The 14,091-nt window shown below is 37.5% G+C and overlaps 1 protein-coding gene across 6 annotated transcripts in view; it reads right to left on the bottom strand.

Annotated features, from left to right (window-relative positions):
* Positions 1 to 553: 553 nt before the first annotated feature.
* Zbtb1 (zinc finger and BTB domain containing 1) overlaps positions 554 to 14,091 on the bottom strand; it is a 34,369-nt gene continuing 20,831 nt past the window's right edge. For 4 of the 6 annotated variants that reach the window (XM_013015770.1, XM_013015787.1, XM_013015761.1 and 1 more), the window contains one exon: positions 10,205 to 13,642. In XM_013015770.1, coding sequence (XP_012871224.1) covers positions 11,483 to 13,624 — 2,142 coding nt within the window. In that variant the 5' untranslated portion in view covers positions 13,625 to 13,642 and the 3' untranslated portion in view covers positions 10,205 to 11,482. Of the gene's footprint in view, positions 2,238 to 10,204; positions 13,643 to 14,091 lie in introns of those variants that run through there. The other 2 variants (XM_013015802.1, XM_013015795.1) reach the window with 1 other exon arrangement.

The following is a 14,091-nucleotide window of genomic DNA, read 5'->3' on the forward strand; positions in this document are numbered from 1 at the left end:
CGGAAGTGGCGCTGTGGCTCAAGTGGTAGAGCGCTAGCCTTGAGCTGAAGAGCTGAGGGACAGCGCCCAGGCCCAGAGTTCAGGCCCCACAACCAGACCCAAAAAAATAAATAAATAAAAGACTCTCATGGACTTTCCTACCCAGGCTGGCTTTGAACCATATCCTCAGATCTCACCTTCCTGAGTAGCTAGGATTACAAGTGTCAGCCACCAGTGTCCAGCTCCGCAATTATTATTATTATTATTATTTTTTTTTTTGCCAGTCCCGGGACTCAGTACTGTCGCTGAGCCTCTTTGTGCTCAAGGCTAACATTCTACTGCTTGAGCCACAACACCACTTCCAGCTTTTTTTTTTGAGTAGTTTATTGGAAATAAAGTCTCATGGGGACTTTTCTGCCCTGGCTGGCTTTGAACTGTAATCCTCAGATCTCAGCCTCCTGAGTAGCTAGAATTACAGACATGAGTGATTGGTGTCCAGACCCAATTACTTTTTACAAGAGCCAAGTTGAAAAAAAGCATAAGTGAAAGTAACATACAGACAGTTTAACTTCTGAACATTGAGGAGGAAATTTTATTAGATAAAAGCAATAGATTTAAAATGTAACAAAGATACTTTATAATTCAAAAAGTCCATTTTATACTAATAGAAAACCACATTATACGTGCATTAATACCATTTATAATTAATGTAATTTATTACATTTATAGTTAGTATAGTCAAAACTTAAGCCACTTTTCTTTGGTAAATCTAATTCAATAGTTTAGTCAATCAAAATATTATTGAATTATTTCTATTTGGTGTACCTTTAATAATATTATATATTTCCTATTTATTTTACGAAGCCTACAATTCTATAAGTTCCCAAAACAGATTAACTCTAGTACTTCCTTAGACCCTAACACCTATGAATTTTCTTTTAAAGTATTTCATATGGTATTTGAAGTCTCCCTTCTCCCTCTTGCACCCACTATCTCATTGTAACTCCTTTGATTTTCAGTTAGTCTAGTTGTTAGAGTGAATATTCAAGTTACTATCCTAACTTACATTTAGAATTTTAAGTGACTCAACTTCTGTGTATTCACTATACCTTAAGATAGATCCCAGTGCAGCTCTCTAAAACATTTGAAGTAGGCATAAAAATAAAATAGGCATTTTAAAAAATATTAACATTTTGATACTACACAAAATAATACGAATAAGGAATTGAATAGTTAACAAAAATAAAAATATACAAGTTTATTCACAATAAGGAAATAATGTGGCCACAAGATGCATATGGTTAAGATGTATTTGTGTGTGTGTCTATAGCAAAGCATTTGTAGCAGGTTAAAATATTACTGTTTTTTTTTCTCCGAAAGGCTTTTAAGAACATGTTAACCATTCTTTCATGCAGTACTTAGTTGAATTTTATCTTGAAATTCAAAGCTGAAAGCATGACATCATATATTACTGTTGATAGTAAATGTTTAAAATTAATTCTACCTAATTAAGGTATATTGCTAAATTCAGAAAAAAATGTGTCTATGATTTGTGAAAATCTAGCAGTTGAAACAATGCTCTTCCTTTAAGTTAACAGCCTTAAAAAAGAGCTTCATTTCTATCAACAATCAAACATGTGACTGGAATATACAGCACAAAAGGAAGAGGGGCAAGTGTTATAGATGGATTATTTTATTAAAATATTGGCCTTAAAATCTGTTTCATTGTACAAATTTATTTTTACTTATATTCTAAGCTACACAGTTTGAGTATAATTTTAAGTTGCCTAACAATCATTGCATAATACATAAGCTATAATTCTGGTTATTTTAAGTTTGGAATTGTATGTGTTTACAGATATGTGATTATCTCTCTTTATAACATATTTACAGTAGCCTAGTCCTCTTATTTCTCAAGGGACTCTTGAATATAATTAGCATATAAAATTCATTTTAGTGTAGCTTTAACCACTGATATCATATGAATTTTACAGTTAACTTTTCTTTAGCAGATTTTCCACAAATACTAGGAGAGTCACTGTGAATCAGTTATGTTACAACCAAGTGATCCCAAAGTAATTTTTATTGAATTCTCTTGGATTTCTGCAAACTGGAACTTTTAGAGTTGATGAAGTTTGTCAGGAAGACAGAAAAGATGGTGCCACTTCAGACCTGATATGAAGATTGAGTCTTCCCCATGTCCTCTCCAAATTCAGATCTGTCACTTCTCCAGGGGGTTAGAAGGCCCTATTTCACCACTGCCACACAGAAAAAGACAAAACTCAAGAAAAATAATATTACAAAGTGACTGCTCTACAAAATAACAACATATTCTTAGGTCAGAATTTCTTAGTTTTTGGCACCAAGCTAGCACATTGTTAAAGAACAGGAACAAAGAATAGGTCCTAAAATTTAAATTTACTTACTTTTTAACCTTAACTCATTGTACCTTTCAAATATGTGCTTATTACTAATGTAATTCTTCAACCATAAGGCAACATTTTATTTTTGCATAGTCTAAGCTAGAATAGATAGGCACCTAAATATGTACCATACAAAAAGATGGTAGGTTAGACAAATAAAGGATAGGGAAAAAGCTAAGTGTTTTCTATCAAAAGTTTTATAATGTATTTAGTAGTGGCAAAATTCTGCTTCAAACATATAATAAAATGTAAAGCACATGTTCTTTTTAGTCTCAAGCCATCATACTAACACTGCTTTCTCCTAAAGTGCAGTATTGTATACTCGGCAAATGAAAGCAAATGAAAATCAAGTGCACACAGAAGTGGGTAAGGTATGAAGGGAGGACAAGTTTTCCTTCGAATCTGTAGGTTTATATCTCTCCAAAACTGCCCCATTGATTCCCGGAGGAAATATATTTTTGAAGCAATGTTTTGCACTAATAACAATGATTTTTTTAAAAAAATGACCTGTCTCTTAGGATGTTTTCCTCACATCAGGGAAGAATCATTTAGAAAACAAAGTGACTTTTCATAACTCAGGTGCTCTGGGACAAGGGCTTGGTATAGAGCCTGCCTTGGCAAACACAACACCCTGAGTTCAAACCACAATATTGCCAAAAAGCAAACAAAACAAAGCAAAACACACACACACACACACACACACACACACACACACACACACACACAAACCTGAGACCTGAGCTCTGCTGTTTCAACTGGTATATACTATTGGTTTAAGTACTGTGCCAGTCCTAGGGGTTCAATGCAGTGCTTGGGTGCTGTCCCTGGGCTTTTTTTCTTTTAACTCAAGGCTGACTATTTCTTGAGCCATAGCTCACTTCTGGATTTTTTGGTAGTTAACTGGAGATAAGAGTCTCACTGGGACTTTTCTGCTCAGGATGGCTTCAAACCACAATCCTCAGATCTCAGCCTTCTGAGTTACTAGGATTATAGGCATAAGCCACTGGCACCTGGCTCACACTTTTTTTTTGTCAGTTGTGGGACTTGAACTCAGGGCCTGGGCACTGTCCCTGAGCTCTTTTGCTCAAGGCTAGCACTCTACCACTTTGAGCCATAGCACCCTTTCCTTAAAAATTTCTTTTTAAACAAAGCCTAAGAACAAACTTTGTTGACTGTATAGTTAGATTCTTTTCTCAAGTCAGTAGTGTTAGGCTCATTTTCTTATATAACATCATTAACATTTCTAGCTCTGGAATGAAATTGTCTAACATTTCTGTTGTCCTTCAAGTTAGCCTTTCTTGTGACTTCTTAGTATAGTGGTGGCTGATACATTGATACATTTGATTCATGCTCAGTATTAAATTATAATATTCCTTTTTGCCATCAAATTCAATAGAAAAGTGAGAGAAGGGGAGAACAATTTTCACTGCTAACTCAAATTATTTGGTCTCCTGAACATAAAGAAATGAGTTAAAGTTAATGCTAAATTCAACTACCTGTATGCATATTATTTATTCAAAACCAGCATGATTTTACAAGCTGTTACTGTCATTTGCTTACTTTACATTTACCAATTGTCATTTACATTCCAAACTCTCACTTTTTTGCCTCTTGCTAGAGAATAAGTGTAAATTTCATCTGGTTTTTGTGAAATTATGTCCATGTTACCAAGTAAAATATCATTGTAGTTGATAGAAGTGGAAAGTGAGCCATGCAAATGATCCTTAGACATTGTTCACAGAATCTTCTCCATTTCATCTATCTTGAAAAATAACATCTGACAGATGGTACCAAAAATCATTAAAGTAGTAGGTTTGGCACAGTAGCATATAACCTAGGCAGAAAAGTCATGTGAAACTCTTAGCTCCAATTAACTACCAAAAGCTGGAAATGAAGCTGTGGCTCAAGTGGTAGAGTGCTAGTCTTGAGCAAGAAAGCTGAGGGACAATGCCCAGCCCGAGTTCAAACCCTAGTACTGGCATACAACAATAAATAATTTTAAAAACACAAAGGAAAATAAAAGGGAAAAGTCACAGACATAGAAATATGGAAATTCCAAGTAATTTTTTTTTAATGAGTGCTGGTCCTGGGATTTGAACGTGGGGCTGGGTGTTGTCCTTTAGCTTTTTTTGCTCAACAATAGCACTCTGCCACTTCAGCCATAGCTCTACTTCCCACTTTTTTGCAGCTAATGTGAGATAAGAGTCTCATGTACTTTCCTACCCAGGTTGACTTTGAACCATGATCCTAGAATGTTCATTAGATACCCACAATTAACACCCACATTACCAGGCATGCCTCAGAAGCATAGCCTCATAGGACCTTTACCATGTGTCCCTATTCTGAAAAGGCCAATCTTTGTACTGGTAGGTGGGGCAGGTAGCTTAATGGCACAGAAATGTAGGCTAAGTAGAGTTATAGGTTCAAAATCCAGGCCTAATAAATATATAGTTTCTGAGTGATTTTAGAGAAAACATTACCTTTCAACATAGATCCACCATCTAGAAAGTTAGTATGACACTTACCTCAGATTGTGAGGAATTAAAATTATGCCTGTAAAGTTCTGAGTATGGAGTACTAAAAAAATGAGTGTAGGGCTTACTGAGAGTCCTAGTGTTAGCTTACAGGTTCCAAAGTTTGGAATATAAACCTCAAGTACTGCTGGGCACCAGTGGTTCACACCTGTAATTCTAGCTACTCAGGAGGCTGAGATCTGAGGACTGCAGTTTGAAGCTTGCCTGGGCAGGAAAGTCTGTGAGACTTTGCTAACCAGCAAAAAGCCAAAAATGGAGCCATGGCTCAAGTGGTGGTATGCTAGCCTTAAGCAAAAGTAGCTTTGGGACAATGCCCAGACCCTGAGTTCAAGCCAGAAAAAAAAAAAAAAAACAAACCTTCCCCGCCCCCAAACTTTCAAGTACTTAACACTAAGTGTACTCAGTTTCCTGACTGCATTACTAACCTCAAGTATCAGGTTACAAGGAGGATTCCATAAATGATATACAAAGAAGAGGATGGAAAAGTTGAACTCACCAAAATAGATTAATGGCCAAAATTTTTAATTCATAAAACTCATTCCTAATGCAACATGCCAAGGATATACCTAAATATATTCTAAAAAGTGGGAAAGGTTGGTGGTGGTTGGCAACTTTTTCACTGCTCAAGTAACTCATTCCACTGTATCACTAAGTAGCTTCCCTATTTAATAGATCTATAGAACTGCTCCTAAAAGAACGAGGAGCAATTGTGATATTAAGTATAAGACTTTCACCAGGCACCAGTGGCTCACACTTGAAATCCTATCTACTCAGAAGGCTGAGATGTGAGGATCATAAAAGTAGATATGCCAATTTCTTTATTCTCAACTATAGCTTGAACTCTGGGCCTGGCTGCTGTCACTGGGTTCATCAGCTCAAAGCTAGCAATCTACCACTTAAGCCACAGCACCACTTCTGGTTTTTCTGGTGGTTAATTGAAGAGTCTCATGGACTTTCCTGCCCAAGCTGGCTTTGAACTGTGATCCTCAGATCTCAGCCTCCTGAGTAGCTAGGATTACAGGAGTGAGCCACCAGTACCCAGCAGGAAAGGCACTCTTGGCTTTTTCACTTAAGCCACAGCCCTACTTCTTGCTTTTAGGTGGTTAATTTTAGATAAGAGGCTCAGTCTTTTCTGACCAGGTTGGTTTTGAAGCGTGACCTCAGATCTTAAGACTCCTGGGTAGGTAGGATTAAAAACATGAGCCACCAGTTCCAGACAGTTTTGTGTGGTTTGTTTTAGTTTTGCTACTCATTTAGCTTCTCACTAACAATAGCAAGTCTTTTTCTTTTTTCTTTTACTTTTGTCAGTCATGGAGCTTGAACTCAGGGCTTGGGAGCAGAGCCTTTTCTCTGGTTTTGCCCTCAACCACTTTGAGCTACAGTGCCACTTCGTTTTCTGGTGGTTAACTGGAGATGAGTCTCACAGACTTTACTGCCCGGGATGGCTTCAAACCATGATCCTCAGATCTTGACCTCCTGAGTAGCTAGGATTACAGGTGTGAGCCACTGGAGCCCAGTTACTTAATACAACAACTGCTACTAGTTTGTGTTTTTGTTTTTGCCAGTCCTGGGGTTTGAACTCAGGGCCTGGGCACTGTCCCTGAGCTTCTTTTGCTCAGGCTAGCACTTTAACACTTGAGCCACTGCACCACTTCTAGCTTTTTCTGTTTATGTGGTACTCAGGAATCAAACACAGGGCTTCATGCATGCTTAGCAAGCATTCTACCAACTAAGCCACATTCCCTGCTACTGATTCTTTAGAAGCAATTCTATAGATATGTAAGCTACTTAAAGTGGAAGATGATGTGAGCAGTGAGAAAATTGCCAACTACCACCAACTTTCCCCACTTTCTAGGTATATCGTTGGCATGTTTAAAACCATTATTGCATTAGGAATTCTATAATTAATTAGAATTATTTTAATAAAATTAGTTCCTCCTAATCTCACCTGTAATTTTCAAATGTTTTAGTTTAGCACATGTGTGTGTGTGTGTGTATACACACACATGCAGGTGACAGTACTAGGACTTGAGACTCAAGAGATTTGCACTCTTGCTCAGCTTTTTCATTCATGTTGGTGCTCTACCACTTGAGTCATACCTATACCTCAGACTTTTTTCCTGGCTAGAGAGATGTCTCTTAGCTTGTCTGCTCAGTCTTGCTTCAAACGTCCAACCTCAGATCTTAGACTCCTGAGTAGCAAGAATAGGTGTGAGCTACTAGCACCCAGCCTTCCCCGTTCCCCCCCCTCCACCCCCAGTTCTGGGGCTTGAACTCAGGGACTGGGTGTTATCCCTGAGCTGCTTTCTGCTCAAGGCTAGTGCTCTACCATTGAGTCACTTCTGGCTTTTTCTGAGTAGTTTATGAGAGATAATAATGTTGGACTTTCCTGCCCCAGCTGGCTTCAAACCAAAATCCTCAGATCTCAGCCTCCAGCCATTGACACCTGGCTTCAGCCATATTATACACACACACACACACACACACACATTTTTTTTTTTGAGGGGAGGTGGAGTTGGTCATGGGGTTTGACCTCAAAGCCTGGGCACTGTCCCTAAGCTCTTTTTGGTCAAGGCTAGAACTGTATCATTTTGAGCCACAGCTCCACTTAGTTTTCTGGTAGTTAAATGAGTCTCACCGACTTTCCTTCCTGAACTGGCTTTGAATCATGATCCTTAGATCTCAGCCTCCTGAGTAGCTAGGATTACATGCATGAGCCACCGGCACCTAGCAGCTTTAGCCATATTTTTAACTACAGTGTTCTTTCTACCTGATGTTCCTTTTAATTAAGTGTTCTGCCTGCCCTAGCAAAACTATGCTTATTTAAAATTTTTTTAAGGAGTCCCTCTAGAATACTTTGAATTTAATTTCTCTCCACAAATTGTTAATTACAGTTCATAAACATTTGCCACATACTATGCTACTCATATGGGTCATTTCTCTGAATCTGAATACAGGAGTCCAGGCATGATAGTGTAATGCCTCTCTGTAATCTCGGCACTTAGCACTCAGTGTAGCCTTGACTCCATAGTTAAGACTGCTTCAAGGGCTGGGAAGTTGGCTCAGTGGTAGAGTGCTTGCCTTGCATGCATGAGGCCCTGGGTTCGATTCCTCAGCACCACATAAGCAGGAAAAAAAAGCCGGAAGTGGTGCTGTGGCTCAAGTGGTAGAGTGCTAGCCTTGAGCTGAAGAGCTGAGGGACAGCACCCAGGCCCAGAGTTCAGGCCCCACGACCAGACCCCCCCCCCCAAAAAAAAAGACTGCTTCAAAAACAGAATATATGAGAAATTAAAACAAAACTTCTGAGTCCAAGCCTACAGCAGCCTTGGTTATACTTTCTGAAGTTCTTAGTTCTAGTTACTAAAGTTGCACTGTGGCAATTGTTAAGTCAACTGTATACCCTTAGGATTTCTGTTTGAAACAAAAGGAGGGCTGGGGATGGAACACTTGCCTGACATGTCAAGGTGCTCTGGTTTCTAGCACTAACACAAACAAAATTATTTTCAAAGCTAAAGATTTGGAGACTATATACTACAGGCTGGATGTTGATGACTCATGCTTGTAATCTTAGCTAGTTACAAGGCTGAGATCCAGAGGACCAAAGTTCAAAGCCAGATTAGGGAGAAAAATCAAAACTCCATCTCCAAAATAAATAAAAAGCTGGGAGGAGGTGTGATTCAAATGGTGGAACACTAGTCATGAGCAAAGCAGGAGGCCCTGAATTCAAACCTTAGTACCAGAAGAAAAGGAAAGAAAGAAAGAAGAAAGGAAGGAAGGGAGGGAGGGAGGGAGGGAACTAACTTTAAGTGAGGGAAGAATGAGTTGCCAGAAGCTCACTCCTGTAATCCTAGCTACTCAGGAGGCTGATATCTGGTGGGGCAGGAAAGTCTTGTGAGACTCTATCTCCCAATTAACCACACACACACACACCTGGAAGTGAAGCTGGGGCTCAAGTGATAGAATGGTAGAGTGCTAGCCTTGAAGTCTTATGAGATTCTTATCTCCCAATTTACACACACACACACACACACACACAGAGGAAGTGGAGCTGGGGCTCAGTGGTAGAGCGCTAGCCTTAAGAGAAAAAGCTAAGGGACAGCACATATGCCCTGCATTCAAGCCCTGGAAATGGCGCAAAAAAAAAAAGTGTGAAGGACTAGAATGGAAGGTGACATTCATCAAGATGCATTGTACTTATACCCTGACTTAAAGAGTTGGAACTTTGTACAACTACTTAACAATATATTTTTTTAATTGGTTGGAAAAAAAAAAGGTGGAAGCAGCAGAGAACTTCCAGTCTTGGTTCATTCTCTTCCCAGTCCAACAGCAAAAAAGTTAGAGCTAACTCCATCTCAGGAGAGAAAGGAAACTGGTTAGGAAGTGGTTAGATATTTTTTTCATTCCCCCTAATATTAAAGCCAGGTAACCTTTAAATGAACATGCCTCTATTAGAACACTTGTACCTTCCATTAACCCTGCGGTTAATTCTAAGATAAATGTGTATCTCTATATGTAATACAAAATCAGAGAAAACATTATGAAGTGTGGTTTTGTGAGACTTTATCATCTCAGGTAAATTTAGAGGTCATGTAAATTAAACCTTCTTCCTATTGGAATAAAAGAGTGGCAATATTTTTTAAGAAAAAAAAGCCATTGAAAATAGAAAAATTTTCGGTGAGGGTGGAATAAAATGATCCAAAGAAAATTATGTCCAAGGAGATACTATATTTTTTAAAAATCTGGCTTGCGTTTGTTTTCTCATACTGTACTGATGGTCTCTGGTTTTGTTAAGAACTTTTATCAGGTTTCTAGCAGTATACACACAGGTATCTTAGGTTTCAAGTTACATTTCGGACTTAACTATGTCTATCTGATAGATTACTGTATCCAAGACAAAGATGAATGACTTTTCCTGTTAGTCATGAGACTATCAACTGTGGGACTCTTTGCTCCCATTATTTTAATTTTACACTGGCTGTGCTTTTTCTGTCCTCACTGAACATTTTAACTCATCCCCAATAAATCTCTTTGCTCATTGTGCTGCAATATTTTCAACTAATCTATAATAGCCAATGTTTCTCAACTCTTTTGGCAACTTGTTCTTTTATGCGAATTATATAGAAAATGATTTGTGTATCTTAAAAAATGAATAAAAAAGTCTTATTAACTATCTATTCCTAATCACAAGATTGTGTTTTTAAATGAGTTAATTAAATCCCTTTCATGTGAGAAGGGTATTGTATTGCAAGTAATTCACATTAAAAGGCATTCTATTCAGTAGAGGTGTTTATTGGTGGGTCAGTAGTTTTGCCAGTGTTTTAAGTCACATGTACTCATTGTAGACCCTATGTCAAAAACTAGCAATACTACTATTTTATCTAAAAATTATAAACTGGTCCATTTATAAGCTGTGATTATCTTATAGTTCTCAAATTTAATAGCCTTTACAGAAAAAAATGAAGCATAGTGATAAACTGCATTTGTCACAACACATCTTCAAATCATAGATAGTATAAAACACAACACAATTTTTGTGCACTCTACTTTTTATAGAACAACCAGATTAATAATTGATTTCATTATTTTATTAGATTTATCAATATACATGGCAGCTTTCTCAAATCTCAAAGTTCCAAAAGTATGTAATTTAAAAGGTGAAAAATCATTTTTCTTTAGATGTCATATTCCTAGATTAAAATCTATTTATAAACAAAATAATTGACAAACTAACACACTTTAGAAATCAGAATATTTTAAATTAAAATACTTTTAATGAATACAAGATGTCTTTTTAATTAAAATTAACTATCATAGTTAAATTTAATATCACAAAGCAAAATGGCTTATCCCCACTTAAGTTTTCAAGTGAGGGAAAGTCATTGGGATTTACACTTAATATAAGTTTTAAATGTGATTATTAAATGATAAATATTTTATCAATTATAGGAAGCATTCATTTATAGGATTTCCTCAGGTCCATCAATCATCTTAGGCCAAGTAAGAGCCCATGTCAACCTTAAAGGTTAGATTTAGTACACCTAACTTGCCTAATAAGTGTGTCAATTTAAGACTACGAATTTCATTAATAAGGGAGAATGATGCAGTTAACCCACTGTCCAAAACTAAAAACTAAGCTAAAACTTGAAATAAGAATGGCCAGTGATGTTGGGCTTAAAATTTCATAGGACAATCTTAAAAAAAAAGAAAAGAAAGAGTGAAGTTATCACCTTACTGATAAAAAAAAAAACCAACTAAAGTTTAATAGTCAATGAAGGGGGTAACAGCCACTTACAGTCTACATTTAAATTTTATCACAGCTAAGAAAACTAGAAACAATGCTATTAAGAAACAACAAAAGTGATAAAACATTTAACACCTAAAATATGGATACTTAAGGTCCTAAACAAAAATATTGAAGGTAAAAGGGCCTTGAAAATTTTTTTGCAACAATTCATCTTATAAAATCAATTTCTAAATAGCTCATATCCTGTTGGCTTTGGTGTTTTCATCTGCTATCAACTAGACATTAGTACAGTAGAAAACCACTTAGGTTCTTTTCAAATGCTTGGCATTATAATGTGATCTCATATCTTTCCTCAAATTAAATTTTGCTCCACATATTCCACATGTATACAGATGAACATCCATGTGCTGCTCCAACTGTTCATTATTTGGGAATATCTGAAAGCAGACCTGGCATATAGTCTCACCAGCAGATAAATGAGAAATCATATGCCGTACATGGTCATGTTTTCGGAAGTTTCCTTGATCACAAATGGAACAGACATACCTGGCCATGCCTTTGTGCATATCATTGTGCAGACGCAACTGACGTTCTCTTAAAAACTGCTTTCCACATGTTTGACAAACAAACTGTTTTTCCTTAGTATGAACAGTGTAGTGTTCTCTTAAATGACACCGCTGGTAAAATCCTTTTCCACACAGATTACAAAAATGCTTTCGCCTGTGATCTCTTTCATTTTCTTCCATGATGGCACTCTTAAACATATCTTGGTCTAGGCAACTAGACATATGTTCAACCACTAGATTTTCAGTTTCGAAACGCTGGCCACAATTAGGACATCGAAAAGGACAGGTAGAATGTTTAAACAACTGCTTTTTTTGGATACTGCTTATCTGGTAGTGATTGTCCCTAAAGTCATCCAACATTTCAACAAACATATCTCTTATTTCAGATTGCTCATCAGGATTTTCTTCCATGTCCATTTTCTCCTCAGTATTTCCTAACCCATTCATTGTCAGATCTTGAGGCTCTCCACATCTTTGAGCATGTTCCTGAAGCTGTCTGCCCTTTACAAGGATTTGTCCACATTTACCACATGCGCAGATATTTTCAATGTGTTTGGCTAAGTAATGAGAGGACAAGTCCTCCTCCGTTATCGTGAGTCCACACAGCTCACAAGATGCATTTTCAGTATCCTCTTGTGCTGGACTGCTGTTGGTAGGAGGCCTCATATTTTCTAAACCACCTCTTTCCTCAACATTTATAGACATCCGAGGTTTTAGGGCTTTCCTACCACTTTTTTTAATGCTGACATCTTCTTCAACATAGTATCTATAAAATGGCTCCTCAGGTTCATCTTCTAATTCATCATTGTCAGTGGATTCATTACAGTCTTTATCATTAACTTTAATAATGTTATAGTCTTTCAGCTCATCAGTAGGAATATCTTCAGGTTCCATCTTGATAATGATTCTTTTCCTTTCAGCTGCTCTGCTTTTTTCTTCACTGACTACTTCAGACTCCACTGTGCTACTTTTTCTGGTGCCAGTGGTTGAAGCGGAATCATCAGGAGCCTGGCTTGTGTCTCCTCTATACTTGTCTGTCTGTGCAGAAAATGGTTTAGAAGAATCCTTGTCACCAAATTCAGCTTTGATGTTACTGTCTTTCCCCTCTCTAATGTCTACTATTCGGTGGTAGGATCTTGAGTTTTGGTATGAATGCCTGTTAGTACAGGTCAGCACGTGTTCATCTAGCAGTTTTTCACAGCTGAAGCCAAAGCCACAGCTATCACAGGTAAAACTCCGTCCAAAGCGTCGTGACACACGTTCTTTTGGAGTAGATAATTTGGACACAGAACTCTTTTTACACACATCAAATAGTGGTTCAGGAAAATTACCTAATGGTATAGATTCTTCCTCCGGCTCTCTAATATGTGGCGTATTTACTGTTGAACTTGGTTCTGTATACCACCGGTTCGTTTCACTGCCATTTCTAGCCACAGTGTCTTCATACATTCTTACCCCAAAAATCATTTTGTTGTTCTGCTTGCTGGAAGCAGAAGACGAACATTTTGAACTAGAACAATCTGCATCCTGTATGTCTTCTAAGCAGTCAGGAACATTGTACAGCTGTAGGTAGTTCATTGCCACTTTGAACTGCTCAAAACTAGATGGTGCTGTCATAATCTTTCCTAGGTACATAAACTGCAAAATGAGATCAAAACACTCAGCACTAATTTTCATGTTGCTGAGATTCAATTGTGCAGTACTATGCTGATGGTTCATGAAAAACATTCTAAAATAGGAGCTACAAGCAGCTAAAACTGCTTTGTGTGCTTGAAAGTAAATGTCATCAATTGCAATACAACAGTCACAGAGAAAACCCCATTCTCTTTGGTTGTTTAGCTGCTGAAGGACGTAGCTGCTGTGAGTAGGCTTTGCCATCTTCTATTAATTAGAGACCTATATAAAACAAAAATATTGATGTCAGACAAGATATCTAGAACACTTAAAAGAGAACAACTTTATTAGCAATTGTGACTCGTTTAACTTTACTATTATATAATTAGGTAGGATTTCCATCCTAATATAAACCCAATAATATGTACCTGAATTTTCTTTTTTTCATTTTGGTGGTAACTATTTCTATTACTGTACTGATAGTTATTGAAACTGGGAGGTAAGAATTCTATTTTTACATATACTCAAGAAAGTATATGTAAATAGCTCCATTTAGAAAAACTGCACCAAGGGGCTGGGAAGGTGGCTCAGTGATAGAGCGCTTGCCTTGCATGCATGAGGCCCTGAGTGCCAGTCCCCAGCACCACATAAGCAAAAAGAAAAAAGCTGGAAGTGGCTCTGTGGCTCAAGTGGTAGAGCGCTAGCCTTGAGCTGAAGAGCTGAGGGACAGC

This window comes from Dipodomys ordii, unplaced genomic scaffold (genome assembly GCF_000151885.1).
Source record: "Dipodomys ordii isolate 6190 unplaced genomic scaffold, Dord_2.0 Scaffold2, whole genome shotgun sequence".
Taxonomy (NCBI): Eukaryota; Metazoa; Chordata; class Mammalia; order Rodentia; family Heteromyidae; genus Dipodomys; species Dipodomys ordii.